Raw genomic sequence first — 13134 nt, 5'->3', positions numbered from 1 at the left:
TTCCTTCCTTCCTTCCTTCCTTCCTTCCTTCCTTCCTTCCTTCCTTCCTTCCTTCCTTCCTTCCTTCCTTCCTTCCTTCCTTCCTTCCTTCCTTCCTTCCTTCCTTCCTTCCTTCCTTCCTTCCTTCCTTCCTTCCTTCCTTCCTTCCTTCCTTCCTTCCTTCCTTCCTTCCTTCCTTCCTTCCTTCCTTCCTTCCTTCCTTCCTTCCTTCCTTCCTTCCTTCCTTCCTCTCTCTCTCTCTCTCTCTCTCTCTCTCTCTCTCTCTCTCTCTCTCTCTCTCTCTCTCTCTCTCTCCCTCTCTCTCTCTCTCTCTTTCTTTCTCTCTCTCTCTCCTCGACTCCTTTTACTAACTAGGCTGAAAGTAGTAATGTCAGAGAGTTCATAGAGTGCCACAGGCAAAGCTTACAAAGGGAGAAAAGCATCATTTTTTGAATTTCCAGAGCCAAGTTTAAATTCTGTTATGAACCAAAAAAAATAGAGGAGGAATGTGGAAACTCTACCAAAAGTCAAAAATAGTATTGCCCATGAAGAGAGTGATCAGAAGCTCTAGTGGGCTCCCTTGGCCAATACCAAATTGCAGCCATGCATCCCAATTAAATGACACTTGGCATCTTTTCAGAGATGGAGAACTCCCAAGGCATTTAATTATTGCCCACAAACCCTAGAACAAACTTACCTTTTTAGAGCTTCCAAGGAAGGCTTCCCGGTGCCTGGAAGTTGCCTATGTCACCCAATCATTCTCTTCGTTCCAATGTCTTAAAAGGTGGGAGAAAGTGGCCACAGTCCAACACCTGCTACTACCACTGAATCGGAGCCTGGGAAGACTGTAGGACAAGGGGAGGTACGGAGCCACAGCCAAAGCTTGGGAAGCTTTAACAATTGAGCAGGTGGTAAAGGGCATCTCAGCATCCAGCGCAGGAACTCAAGTAATGGCAGCAGGGGGAAGGAATGGGTCCTTCTCTCAAAAAGGCGGGAGTGTCTTAAGAAGGAATGAAGAAGGAAAGAAGGAAATGCCCACCACAAAAGACCCTGGAAATGGGAAAAGAGCCTTGTCATGTCGGGAAGCTACAGAGAGTTTTAAGATAATGGCCCGAAAACTTCAGTGGAAAATCAGAGAACAAAGGTGGCTGTGGAAAGCCTTCCCTTAAGAGCCAAAACCTAAACCTGATGATGGAGATGAGGACTAAGACATCCATAGTGCCTATAAAGCACTTTCCTCACAGCAATCCTGTGAGGGAAGGACTTCAAGTACTCTTGTCCTCATGTTACTGATGAGGAAACTGAGGCAAAAAGGTCAAGGAAGTAACATGCCCAAAGTCATATGGCCAATATTGGGGAATCTTGGCTAATTCCAGTTGTCTTTCTACCACATCATCGCTGCAGAGCCAAGAATAAACATGACCGCATACTCACTTAGATAAACATTACAGCATACTCACTTAGTGAAATAATATGAAAAGAATGATAAAAGCTCCTAAGTTCCAAAATTTATAATAAGAATAAGTAACCTTTTTATTTTTTTTTCTCTCTGGACAAAAGCCACTTAGGAGAAAAAGGAGACAGATGAAAAACAATAAGAGATTCTAGGGGGATTGAGGCAAGAAGAGTATTGCCAAAAGGTTAGAGAGTTCGTCTTGGGACATAATCACAGTGGTGTCCCTGTGCTCCAGGCAACTCTCTGAGACCTTTGGTTATAGGAAAGGTGACAATGGGGATTGACAGATTCTCTTCATCCAAGATTTGTTTATATCATTAAATTAACAGCTCAAGGCTCTGTACTACAGAAACAGAGATTGAGTTGAGTTTTTGGTTTAGCTTGGGTTGTTTTTTGTGTTTTGTTTTTTTTAGTGGAGGACAAGAAATGATTTATGAAAGGATTTAGCTGGGTTTTTTTCTAAATAAACAAGATTGAAGATGATGGGAAGAAAAAATGTAGTGTAAAAAGAAAGCTGGACTGGGAGTTGACAGAGCTGAGTCTAGCTCTACTTTTTATTACCATTGTGACATAGGAAAAGTTACTGACCAGCATCACACCTCAGTTTTTCCACTGAGACTATGATGTAATTGGGTAAGATGACCTTTGGGATCCCTTCCAGGTCTAAATCAGAATGCTCTAATCAAACTTAACTCCATAAAAATAAGAGTATTTTGTAATGTGGTTCAATTCCATATTATGGGTGGTTAAGAGGCAAAGGGCCAAAAGAAGCAGTAGAAGAGAATGAAGAGAAAGATGGGAAAGAAGAGACTGCTCAGCAGAGAAGGAAACACCAAACAAAAGGGTGAAGGAACAGAGGGAAACAGGTAAAAAAAAATATAGGAAAAGGGGAAAGAGAGACAGTCAATATTATTGAAAGAACTTGTCATGACTGTTATCTTAGGATGTGGCTTCATGTAGAATGCTAATCAGCCAATTTCCCTCGTGGTCTCAGTTCCTCTTTATTGTTCAAAAATCCACTCTCCCAACATGAGATTAAGCTGATTTTATAGGTTGGAAATCTCTTTCTCCCTTCTTGTACTGACCATCATTGTCCTTAACCTTTGGTAGATTTCCATACAGAGTTGGTCTTAAGATCAGAAAGGGCTAGGTTCAAAAACCGTCTTGGATATTTTTCACCCAGGCTGCAAAAGCACAATAGATCAGTTTTATTTTGTTTTATTAAATCAGGTCATAGAAATTCCGATGACCTGGTACCCTGGGAATAAGAATGGTTTTGAATTCAAATCTTTTTTCTAAATAAAATATCTTAACCTTTTATGTCTCTCCTGTCTCTGAAGCCAAAAAAGCCAAAAGTTTGTTTTGTGGTATTGTTCTAAATTATATATAAAACGGAAAGATATTGCAGTTGATTCTTTCTTGAGTAGTTCTTTGGATGAGGACAGAACTAGGTATTCAGTACTAAGAATCTTGTTTAATTTTAAACCAAATTCAACTAACAATTTCTAAGTTTGCTCTCAATGCTAGTCTGATGATTAAACATCACATCATTACTTTCATCAATAAACTATAATGAGCAGCAGGTCAAGGGAAGGAAGAATATCACTGTGTGGCAAAAACTGGATTAATTAACTCATCACCCAATACATAGAGCTGTTAGGATTACTAGGTGAGAACTCAGATTAGGATTACTAGGTGAGAACTCTGAAATCTGAAGAATGGCTTCCCTTGATTTCAAAAAGGAAGATATCTGCTATACTTATTTGATCAGGGAACTATTATTAATTCCCACATGATTCCCATGCATTCAGAAATGCTAAATCAAATCTAGGTGCCAAAAAATCCCATCCAGATTCTTCAGCAGTTTCTAAAAACTATGCTTAAAATGGAAACCAAATATTGTACGGTACATGAAGTACTTTTGATAGAAGACAAAATAAACCAATCGATAGTGGCGATCGCTGATGCTGGAAGAACTGCCAATATCTAAACTATTTCAATTTCCACTAGGGTTCAAGAATGTTTTATGTGGGCATAGGGAGCAAGAGGTCTGTTCTAACAGCTGCTCTCATCAATCTACGTCTTAGTAAAATGACAACAAAACTCGATAGACTCTAGCATCCTAAAGTATATGAATCTCCATCAATTACTCATTTCCCCCAAATGATGGGCTCAATATTTGGCTGAAAGAATGGAAACTGAATTTAGTCTCATTTGATAAAGTAACTCATATACTTCTTATATAACATGCTGATGATTATTTCTTTCTTTAGATTTGTACCTCCAGCCCCTACCACACTACCCAGCACAGCATAGATGATTAATAAATACTTGTCGATTAATTGGTTTGTCACAAATCACAGGATACTAGAAACAGAGGAACTCATCTGAGATCTTTATCATACAGCTTGGGAAACTGATTCCTGGAGAACTTGAATGATTCCTCCAAGATGGAACTTGATATAGTGTTAAGGACAAAGGGGTTAGGAACAAGAGACTTGACATCACTTCCCAGTTCTGCATTTCAAAACTTGGCTCAACTTGGATAAGTCTTTCCACCTCAGAATATTTCCTACAGTGAATTTAATAAGCACATAGCTAATTAGCTGATCAAATCACAGCAACAAGAAAATAAACACCTCAAATCCATAGCAATATAAACCATCCAGAAGATAACAAACAGTAACACACTACTCATTTCAGTGATCCATTGCAAACACCTCATCCATTTACTCTGACAACTCCTCTTCAGTAAAAAACAACTAAGTCCATCCATCAGTTGTCTTGAGCTTCTTCCAGAAAATATTGCCTATTTCTTCCATGAAAATGACATAATTTATGATATTATGGGAAAATATCTTTCTTTTTTTTGCTTTCCAAAGAATTATCTTCATAAGAAATCAAGAGATTGTGCTTGTCTCTCTGAACCATGTGAATAAAAAAAAAAATGTACCGATGCATCAATCGCTTCAAAACCGTACATGGACACTTAACATCCTTCCCTTCTAGACCCTTGAAACATCTCATCCAGGAGCTGTACAGGATATTGATTTAGGAGTAAAATTAGACCAGCATTAAGAGGTACGGTCAGATAAACCAAAATGATCTTTTTAGTCCAACACTAGACATTTGTGAGGTACATTTTAGTCCCTTTCAAAGCCATCAAGTGAAAGCCCTGCCCCAGGAACATCTTATGATACTGATTCCCCAGTCAATGGCCTGATTCACTCACCAGCATCCTTTAGCCACCTCCATGCTTTAATCTTCAAGATATAAGATACGGCTTCCTCTCACCAGGGTGCCATGTTAAGGATCCAGAAGGTGCCCCTGAACCCATCTCCTGAGTGGCTGCTGCAGCACCAAGAGTAAAGGGTATGCCGGGTCAGCTACTTTCCCTTGGCCAGCAAAAGGAGCAGCAGCAGCAGCAGCAGCAGCAGCTGGGGCAGACCGTTCAGACCCACCTCCTTGCGGGATGCTAGCCAAAGCAATCTTGTTTACCTAGAGAGACTGTACATGTTCCCTTGTACTATTTCCTAAAATAATCCCAAACAGGTGCTTCCCTTTCCCTGATCATGCTTGAAATCTGCTCCCATGTTAATCTGATAGGTACATTGCTATAAAAATACACTGTTACTAGGAAAATTCTGGGCATGGTTTAAGTTATTTGAAGGAAACAGCAAGGAGAACATGATGATTATTATTTTGGCGGGGGAGAGGGGAGCATGCAAGTGGAAAGAACTGTCATTTCCTATTAATGGAAAAAACAAGAGGCACTTTACATTGAGGCATCCATGATAACACACTCATTGTTTGTACCACTTTTCTCAGGGCACTGTGACTCCTCTATCTTTCTGGTAAAGAAGCATTTCAAAGAATTGTTCAATTTTTTGCAATCTTTTTGACCCTTGTGGGAGATAGATTAGCAGCAAGCATCAGAATCTTAATCTTACTTGAAGACAGGGACTGGGCAAAGAGTTTTTCACTCCTACATTTTGCTGTCACTCTCATGTTATCCATTTAAAACTTCTTTTTTTCCATGGCAATGAATTCATTGGATAGCTAGAAGAATATGGTGGAAAAACAGAGCAAAACATAATGATTTTTAAGAAGGCATTTTCTTGATTCATCATGTGATATTGTGTATTTCTAAAAACAAAAAGACAAGCCTGTTTGTTTTGGAAAAGAAAAAAAAAAGCTCTTAAGTTTACATCTAAACCATCAATCAAAGGAACAAGGAGATTAGTGAGGAATCAAGATAATTACTTCACCAATGAAGAGGTTATTAGGGAAGAATATAAATATCAAGAAAAGAAGTCTCCCCAGTGGAGGGATGTAACTCCTCGTTAGCAAGACAAAAAAAGCCAGGTCTATACTTTGAAGATAATGTAATTGTAAGGGCCATTCTTCACTGTATTCACTTCAAGCTTTCAATATTAATTTGTATCCCAACCATATTCTTCATATATCTCAGTTTTGCTTTATTGAGGATTGTGTGAATGACAAACGACTTGCAAAAATCACAGTTTAAATCCGATAAAGGCATTCAAAGAATTTCTTCCTCTAAATTTCTTTTTGTGGAAGGGAATGGAAATCTGGTTGCGAACAGAGTTCGAGGCGTACATTCAGTCTCCAAAGAACGTCACATCCAAAGACCACCCTCTTCCAATGTTGAAAGAAAGAAAACTTAAACAAGTTTGATTGTATAAAGCAAGGCCATGGCAACAGCCCTAACCAAATGATTGGTGTGATGCTTTTCTCTTGACTAAACAAATGGAAAGTATTATGTGATCCTTAACCTCTTAGTGCTGGTGGCAAATCTCAAAAAGACTTTTCAGAGAAGGTGTCAAACTACATGGAGAGAAGGACTTTCCACATATGAGAGTTCAGCACACCAGGAAATCACACTCTTCTTATGTGGTCCATACGCACAAAGACCCTGTGGGATTGTTAGCATTCATACTACAGCATGAATAAAATAGTCATTTCCTTATCTGTGCATCTATGCTTGTACCCCAAAATGTTCCCAGAAGCCTTGCAGCTAACTGGTCACTTGGATTTTATAACTGCATTTACTGAGGGCAGTCAGGGTATAAATGGCCCAAACCTCCTACTTTCAGGATGCCCACAAAACAAAATTAGGCCACTAAGGAACTCAGAAAATGCTATAATAAAGAAAAATGCTTAAATGGATATTTCATGGAATCCAATGTGCAATTCCTAATAAAAACAATAATACTAAAGCAGTTAATATTTTCTTTAAAATGGTATCTCATTTTATTCCCAAAACAACTGTATAAGGGTTATTATTATCCCCATGTTAAGGATAGTCAAACTGAGACCAAGAGAAATCAAATGAATTACCCCAATGGGTTCACACAATGAAGTAAGTATTTGAGGTCAATTTTAAAAAAGGTTTTTTCTAATACTGAATCCAATTTCTTATCTACTACTTCATATAGAGATTCAGTCTTAGGAGTGTAATATACACTTGGAGAACTACGTGGAAAACAGAGATTGAGATATTTTTGGAGATGAAGAAATCTGCTCAAATACTGGTACCCTATAGATTCTCCATTGAGTTTCTTTCAAAGTCTCTAAAGGGTCCCAGAGATCTTAGTTGGAGCCCAAAGTAAATCTATTGAAGTCTTCCTTGGTAAATTTCCAAATAATTTGGATAATGCCAAAATCTACTCACCTCTTTCACTTGGAAGAGTGCCTGACATTCTGGAATCATTCTGCATTTTCTCTATTTGACCTACATTCCTAAAGGCAACCTTAAGGCTTAGAAGTGCCATAGTTCAACTGAAGTTCAAGAAAATGGATCAGGATCTGACCACAAGCCATAGGGGACACCTAGGATAGGACATCGGCTTTGGATCTTTGGTGGTTTGGAATCAGCGAGAAGAACGAGGAATTTATTACTCATTGCTTTTCGAAAAAGAAGTTCTGGACAATCTTGTACAATTCCTGGGATTCATAGAAAGATCAAAGACCTACAAGAGGTTTTATCTCACTTAAACCCTCATCACAACCCTGAAATGAAGGGTATGTGGTGGATTTGTTACTCCCATCTAACTAATAACAAAGCGTGTTATCAGGATACTCCAAGAATCAGAAATATTAAGCCTTTCCTATGCTCAAAAAGCTAGAGGGAAGTGGGAGCTGACTCATGGTTTTCCTTTCTTCAAGATCCATATTTTTTCCCTACTGAAACCTCTAGTCTTCTCTCCTGCCTCTGATGCCATTTGAGAAGTTGTAATGTGCTATACATGGACTCAATTGATTCTCACATCCCAGGCCAAATGCTGAATTAAGCAAGATTAATGTGGGTCTTTACAAGAACCTACTGGAGTTTTTTGTGTTCTTTTTTAGAAAGAGTATATTGTACTCACTAAAGAATGGGCTAATGATGGATCACAACCCACTTGTACCCACTAATCCAATTTTGCTCTTCCACCTGTTTCAGGCAGCTAAATTTTTTAACCTGTTCCTGTTTCAATATCAGGAAACATCAATAATGGGGAGGCTGATTAACAATATTCTGACAAGCTTTTTTTTTTTTCCTGAGGCAATTGGGGTTAAGAGACTTGCCCAGGATCACACAGCTAGGAAGTATTAAGTGTCTGAGGCCAGATTTAAACTCAAGTCCTCCTGATTTCAGGGCCAATGCTCTACCCAGCTGCCTCTGACAAGCTATTCTTTTTTTTCCCTCTGAGACTGGGGTTAAGTGACTTGCCCAGGGTCACACAGCTAGGAAGTGTTAAGTGTCTGAGACCAGATTTGAACTCGGGTTCTCCTGAATTCAGGGCTGGTGCTCTATCCACTGCCCCACCTAGCTTACCCAACAAGCTACTCTTAAAAACAGATGCTATTATAGGGGTGACAGTGAAAGCTTCACCCTTGAAGCCCCTGAAGAAGAGGACTTCTCTCTGCCTAATGGACATAGAATCTTTCCAATTTCATTTTACATGGTAATCCTTGAATACAGTTGGGGAAAAGTCTGCTAAACTGGAGAAGGTCTACAGCACCCACATTTCTGAGTGGCAAAATGTGCAATGATTTCTTCAGCTGTCATCAGGGTATTTGGCAACTCTCTGGTTTAATTCAGTGTTGGTCTACAATGTTGGACAAGGGGACAGCTAAGTAATACAGCGCATAGAGTGTGATGTGTAGGGTCAAGAAGACTTCTCCTGGGTTCAAATTGACCTCAGACATTTACTGAGTCTAATCTTGGACAAGTCACTTAAGTCTGCCTCAATTACCTCATTTATAAAAGGAGCTGGAGAAGAAAATAGAAACCACTGCCAAAAACACTCCAAATGGGATCATGGAGAGTTGGGCATTAGTGAAATGACTGAACAAAAGGATGTAAGAAGTAGAGATTTTATATTCAAATAGATAAGTTCAAGTATCATTTAGAATACTGACAATCTGTGAGAGCTAGATTAAATCACAATTTATTTGGATTTGAGTAATGAGAGAGGGGGAAAAGGGAGAGAGATAAGGAGAGGAATAGAGGGAGGGAGGGAGGAAGAAGGAGAAATGGAGGGAGGGAGAAGGAAAGAAGGAATGAGGGAGAGGAAGAGAGAGAAGGAGGGTAAAGAAGAGAGGGAGGGTGAAGCACATCTTTTGCAATTGGTTGTTTTAGAGAGAAGCCTATGACATTCTGAGATTAGTGACTTGCCCAAGAAAACACAGTTAGTACATGCAAGCAACAATACTTGAACTTAAGCCTCTCTCCACTAGACTATCCTAACTCTCATTTTGCTGTATATTGTGGGTCATAAACCATGGAGCACACATTTTTACTTGGTAAAAATCCCCAATGATCTTGCCAAGAAAAATAAGACCAGACAAAGACACAGAAGAAAATAGAAAATGTCATTCTGTTAATACTGGAATATTTAGGGAATTTTCTCTTAGAAGTTTTCTATAAATGGCTTATCATATTTGTAGAAATTCTCATTAAAATTGAGGTGGGAGTAGAGGGGGCAGTGGGAGAAAGATGTGTCGTGTTCTTTAATCAAAAGGAAAATGCATGAATCACAACTTTCAATCCCAACATGCTTTGGTGTTTCATAGTGCATCACACCTAGTTCAAGATGTTTCAGTCACTTATTTTATTTTCCAATACATAGAACTGGTTGAAGATTGAATTTGCTTTAAAGGAAATACATTTCACTTTTCCAGGTTTTAACCGTTTTCATTCAAGGCAAATCCATTGGTTTAATGACTATGAGCCAGTCTCTTATTTTTGCAGGCCTTTCTTAATCCACAATGACAGATTCCCTCTCCTTTTCTCTCTCTATTTTGCTGTTTCATCTGGTCAGTCACATTCTGGTTTTAGCCTCGTGCAGCTCACCCTATTAGATCATCTCTTTCTTTCCCCACTCACACTTCCAATTCCACATTCCTGCTTTAAATACTTCTTCCTTTTTTTTTTTAATTTCTTGTCTTCCAGAAATGACTAATCTTCCTGTTATTCCACTCTGTCAAATTTTCCCCTGATGCTCTTTTGGGGTTGAGTAACATTGACTTTGCCGCATCTTCTTTAGGAATTTTCCTTCCACTTTATTCATTTATGTTACTTTTTTCTATTTTCAGTATTTAAAAACAGCCAGTGTTTATTTGCAAACTTTTTTTGGTTCAATTCTTGCACTCTTAAGAGTGTACAATCATGCCAAGTCAAAATACCACACCTTCTTTCCACTGGAAAGACTTAAAGCTGCGTTTGTTGCTTAACACATTAAGTTGGGCAAAAAATCCAGGATTGCCAGACACTGTGTGTAGAAGAACACAGTTTGCATTCCCATTCCCTGATAAGGAAGTCCAGGAGAGAAGACAGAATAAGCCTTTAGTCGGGGGTCTCTTTCTCCCTGCTGTGCCATTTTTACTTTATGAAATGCACTTTAAATAGACTTCTAAAAATAGCATATAATTTATATGTGCAAACAAGCATTTTGCAATATGATATTCAACCTTTTGTGTTATATGCTCTTATTTCAAGGTGTTTCCTCTATTTTCAAAATTTGCTTTCAAGTCTCTTCAAATGAACCTGGAGAGTATTTTAAATTATATAAACCTGGACGATAAGAAGACTATAAAAAGCTCAACTATTTTTAAAGTGGGAAAAAAATCAGAAATAATTTTCAAAGGAATAAAAATTTTTTATCTAATTCAGTTATTCTGTAACTTATATCACGACTCTTCAAGGCAATAAAGTCATCAAAAATTTAACATCCTATGTTGCCATAGTAACTTCCTAGGGAAGAACTCAAAATTCTTTAATATTCATTTTCTTTCAATGTTTTTCAGAAAATGGAAAGTCATGGAATAGTAAAGCTATTTTTATATAAATGGTAAACTCGAGAGAAATTAGGTGGAAGGGTTATAGGGAAGATTTAAAAATCAAAACTTACCAAAAAAAAAAAAAAAAAAAAAAAAAAAAAAAAAAAAAAACCACCCAAAATACGAATGATGAGCATTATAGTGATTACTTGCCTATTTCCCTTCAGAATATAGCTTCATAAAATTAAAATTCAAAATGATTTCTGATTATAAACTTAAAATAACATGGTATTTTATGGAACTGAACTGGTTAGTTTTTTTTTTTTTTTTTTCAAGAGTCTTGGTTAGAGGTAAGGCTTTCCCCATTATCCTCTCTTCCTCTTATTTTTTCTAAGGAAAAAGCGACTTCCTCTTTTTCAAAAAAGTGTGCCAGAAATGTATTAATACATCTTTGTTGGTAGTATACAAGATTTGGAGTCAGAAATTACTAATAGTTTATTAAGGAAAAAAAGAAAAAATACCACACTTGAAATGAAAACTAATTAAAAGAAAAAGAACACACTCTTTCTCCATAGGTAATGTTGTCATTTTAACAGTGGTATTCTTTCTTTTTTTTCTTTTTATCCTTAATAAACTATTAGTAAAGTGTTCTAATAAACCCTATGGATTTAATCCCAAATTTGGGAATTTAAAACAGTAGCTGAATTAAAGTGCATACTCTCAGTCAGCAAAATACTTGCAAAATATCTTGATAAAAAAAAAAAGGAAAGAGGAGTAAAGGGAATAATAACACAACATTTTCACTAAAAGAGCTGAAAGGTAACTGAGAACTATTCATTTCTTTGTCTGGTTTGAACCTTAGTCCACCTTGTCACTCAAAACTATCAAAATCACAAACAAAAATATTTCAGGGCATGTAAGTATTAGCTTCCCTCCAAAGGTGTGGGGCACTGAAGGAGTTAAAATCCAAGGAAGATAGAAAACACTGGGAGAGCCCCAATAATAATCTTTCCACACTTCTGAATGTTGCCCAGGGCCGTGCCCACTCCAACACATCTTAATCTCACCATTGTCACTCCCTGCCCTAGTTACCAAGTGATGGCTGAGTCATAAGGGGCACGGGACTGAGAAAAAATGCCATTGTCAACGACAAACACATAAAGTACGTCTGAATGAAACAGACTGTCATGATGTTGAGCTTTTATTCAGAGAGTTTCTCTTAAACTGAACTATGCAAGTATATGGCCAATGGAACCAAGACCGGGTCAGGAAGCAGGAGGTATTGTGACAGCTGTATTCATCACTATTCTTTTCTCTACAGTGTGAATATATTCTTTAAATAAAAACAAAAAGTCTTTCTAAACTCTGGATGTCAACATGGTGTAGTGAAGAAAGTGCCAGATCCAGTCCCCAAATCCTGCCCAGAACACTCAACAACTTTGACCTAGTCATTTAATGATGATGAGGATGGTAATGATAATCATGATAATAACAATGACAATGATAATAGAGCTGGGATTTATACAGAACTTACTATGTACCCGATATTGTCCAAAGCACTTCACAAATACAATCTCATTGGATCATTCCAATAATCAAAGAAGATAAGTAAAAGTACTATCAACATTTTACAAATGAAGATACTGAGGTAGAAGGAAGACAAATCAATTGCTCAGAGTCAAAAGCTAGTAAGTGTCTGAATTAGGATTTGACCTCAGGTCCTTGAGGAGACCTCCATTCACTAGTGGAAAGAGAAATGACCTCAAAGTTAAGGATACCTGAGTTTCAATCCTATGGCCATGGGCTCCCAGGTAAGTCACAACTTCTCAGTGCTCCAGGAAAACTCATTTAGACTTGAAGTCACAGAGTAGGCATGACTCTATCCTGTTAAGAGCTTTTTCATCAAAGAGTTTCCTATGTCAAAAAAAATTAGATTCAGGTCCCAGAGTCTATGCCATGGATGTCCAATATCCAATTTCATTGAAAATATTAATAACAATATAAAATAAAGGTGACTGTTAATGAGGCAAATTGATTTTTTTAATTGGCCACCTGAAGATCTCCTAAAAATCTTTTCTCTTCTCAGAATCCTGTAAGAATTAAATTGATCTATTCACAGGACCTGGTGTTCACCTCTGTGCATAATTTTATCCTTCTTATATTTGGGGATGTTTATGTTATTGAATCCCCCATATTAAATAGAAACTCCTTGAGGACAAGAATTGTTTTCTTCTTTTATTTTTGAATCCTCAGTGAGGAGGGAACCCAATCCCAAGAACTTGGTGGGGACTTCAGTACATACATATTAAGGGGTAACTGTTTCTCTGCTCTCACTGTTGGCTTCTATCTGTGATTTATTTGATGTGTTTTTGTTCAAGAATGAGTCTCAGAATAGCTTCCTGATAGGAAGA

The 13134-nt window shown here is 37.7% G+C and overlaps 1 protein-coding gene across 18 annotated transcripts in view; it reads right to left on the bottom strand.

Annotated features, from left to right (window-relative positions):
- Nucleotides 1-13134, bottom strand: part of MBNL1 (muscleblind like splicing regulator 1) — a 248565-nt gene that overhangs the window by 128970 nt on the left and 106461 nt on the right. The window contains exons 1-3 of one of the 18 annotated variants that reach the window (XM_074298037.1): nt 5386-5534; nt 4668-4786; nt 677-2245 (exon numbers count right to left, since the gene is read on the bottom strand). The exons of 13 other annotated variants lie outside the window; for them this stretch is intronic. Coding sequence is in view for 2 of the 5 variants with exons in the window: in XM_074298029.1 (XP_074154130.1) it covers nt 4668-4673 (6 nt within the window). In the remaining 3 variants the exon portion in view is untranslated. Of the gene's footprint in view, nt 1-676; nt 2246-4667; nt 4787-5385; nt 5535-13134 lie in introns of those variants that run through there. 4 more of the 18 variants (XM_074298035.1, XM_074298029.1, XM_074298028.1 and 1 more) reach the window with 4 other exon arrangements.

The sequence above is a fragment of the Sminthopsis crassicaudata genome, chromosome 3, assembly GCF_048593235.1.
Source record: "Sminthopsis crassicaudata isolate SCR6 chromosome 3, ASM4859323v1, whole genome shotgun sequence".
NCBI lineage: Eukaryota > Metazoa > Chordata > Mammalia > Dasyuromorphia > Dasyuridae > Sminthopsis > Sminthopsis crassicaudata.
The sequence above is the reverse complement of the archived record's forward strand: the minus strand, read 5'-3'. Positions and strand labels throughout refer to the sequence as shown.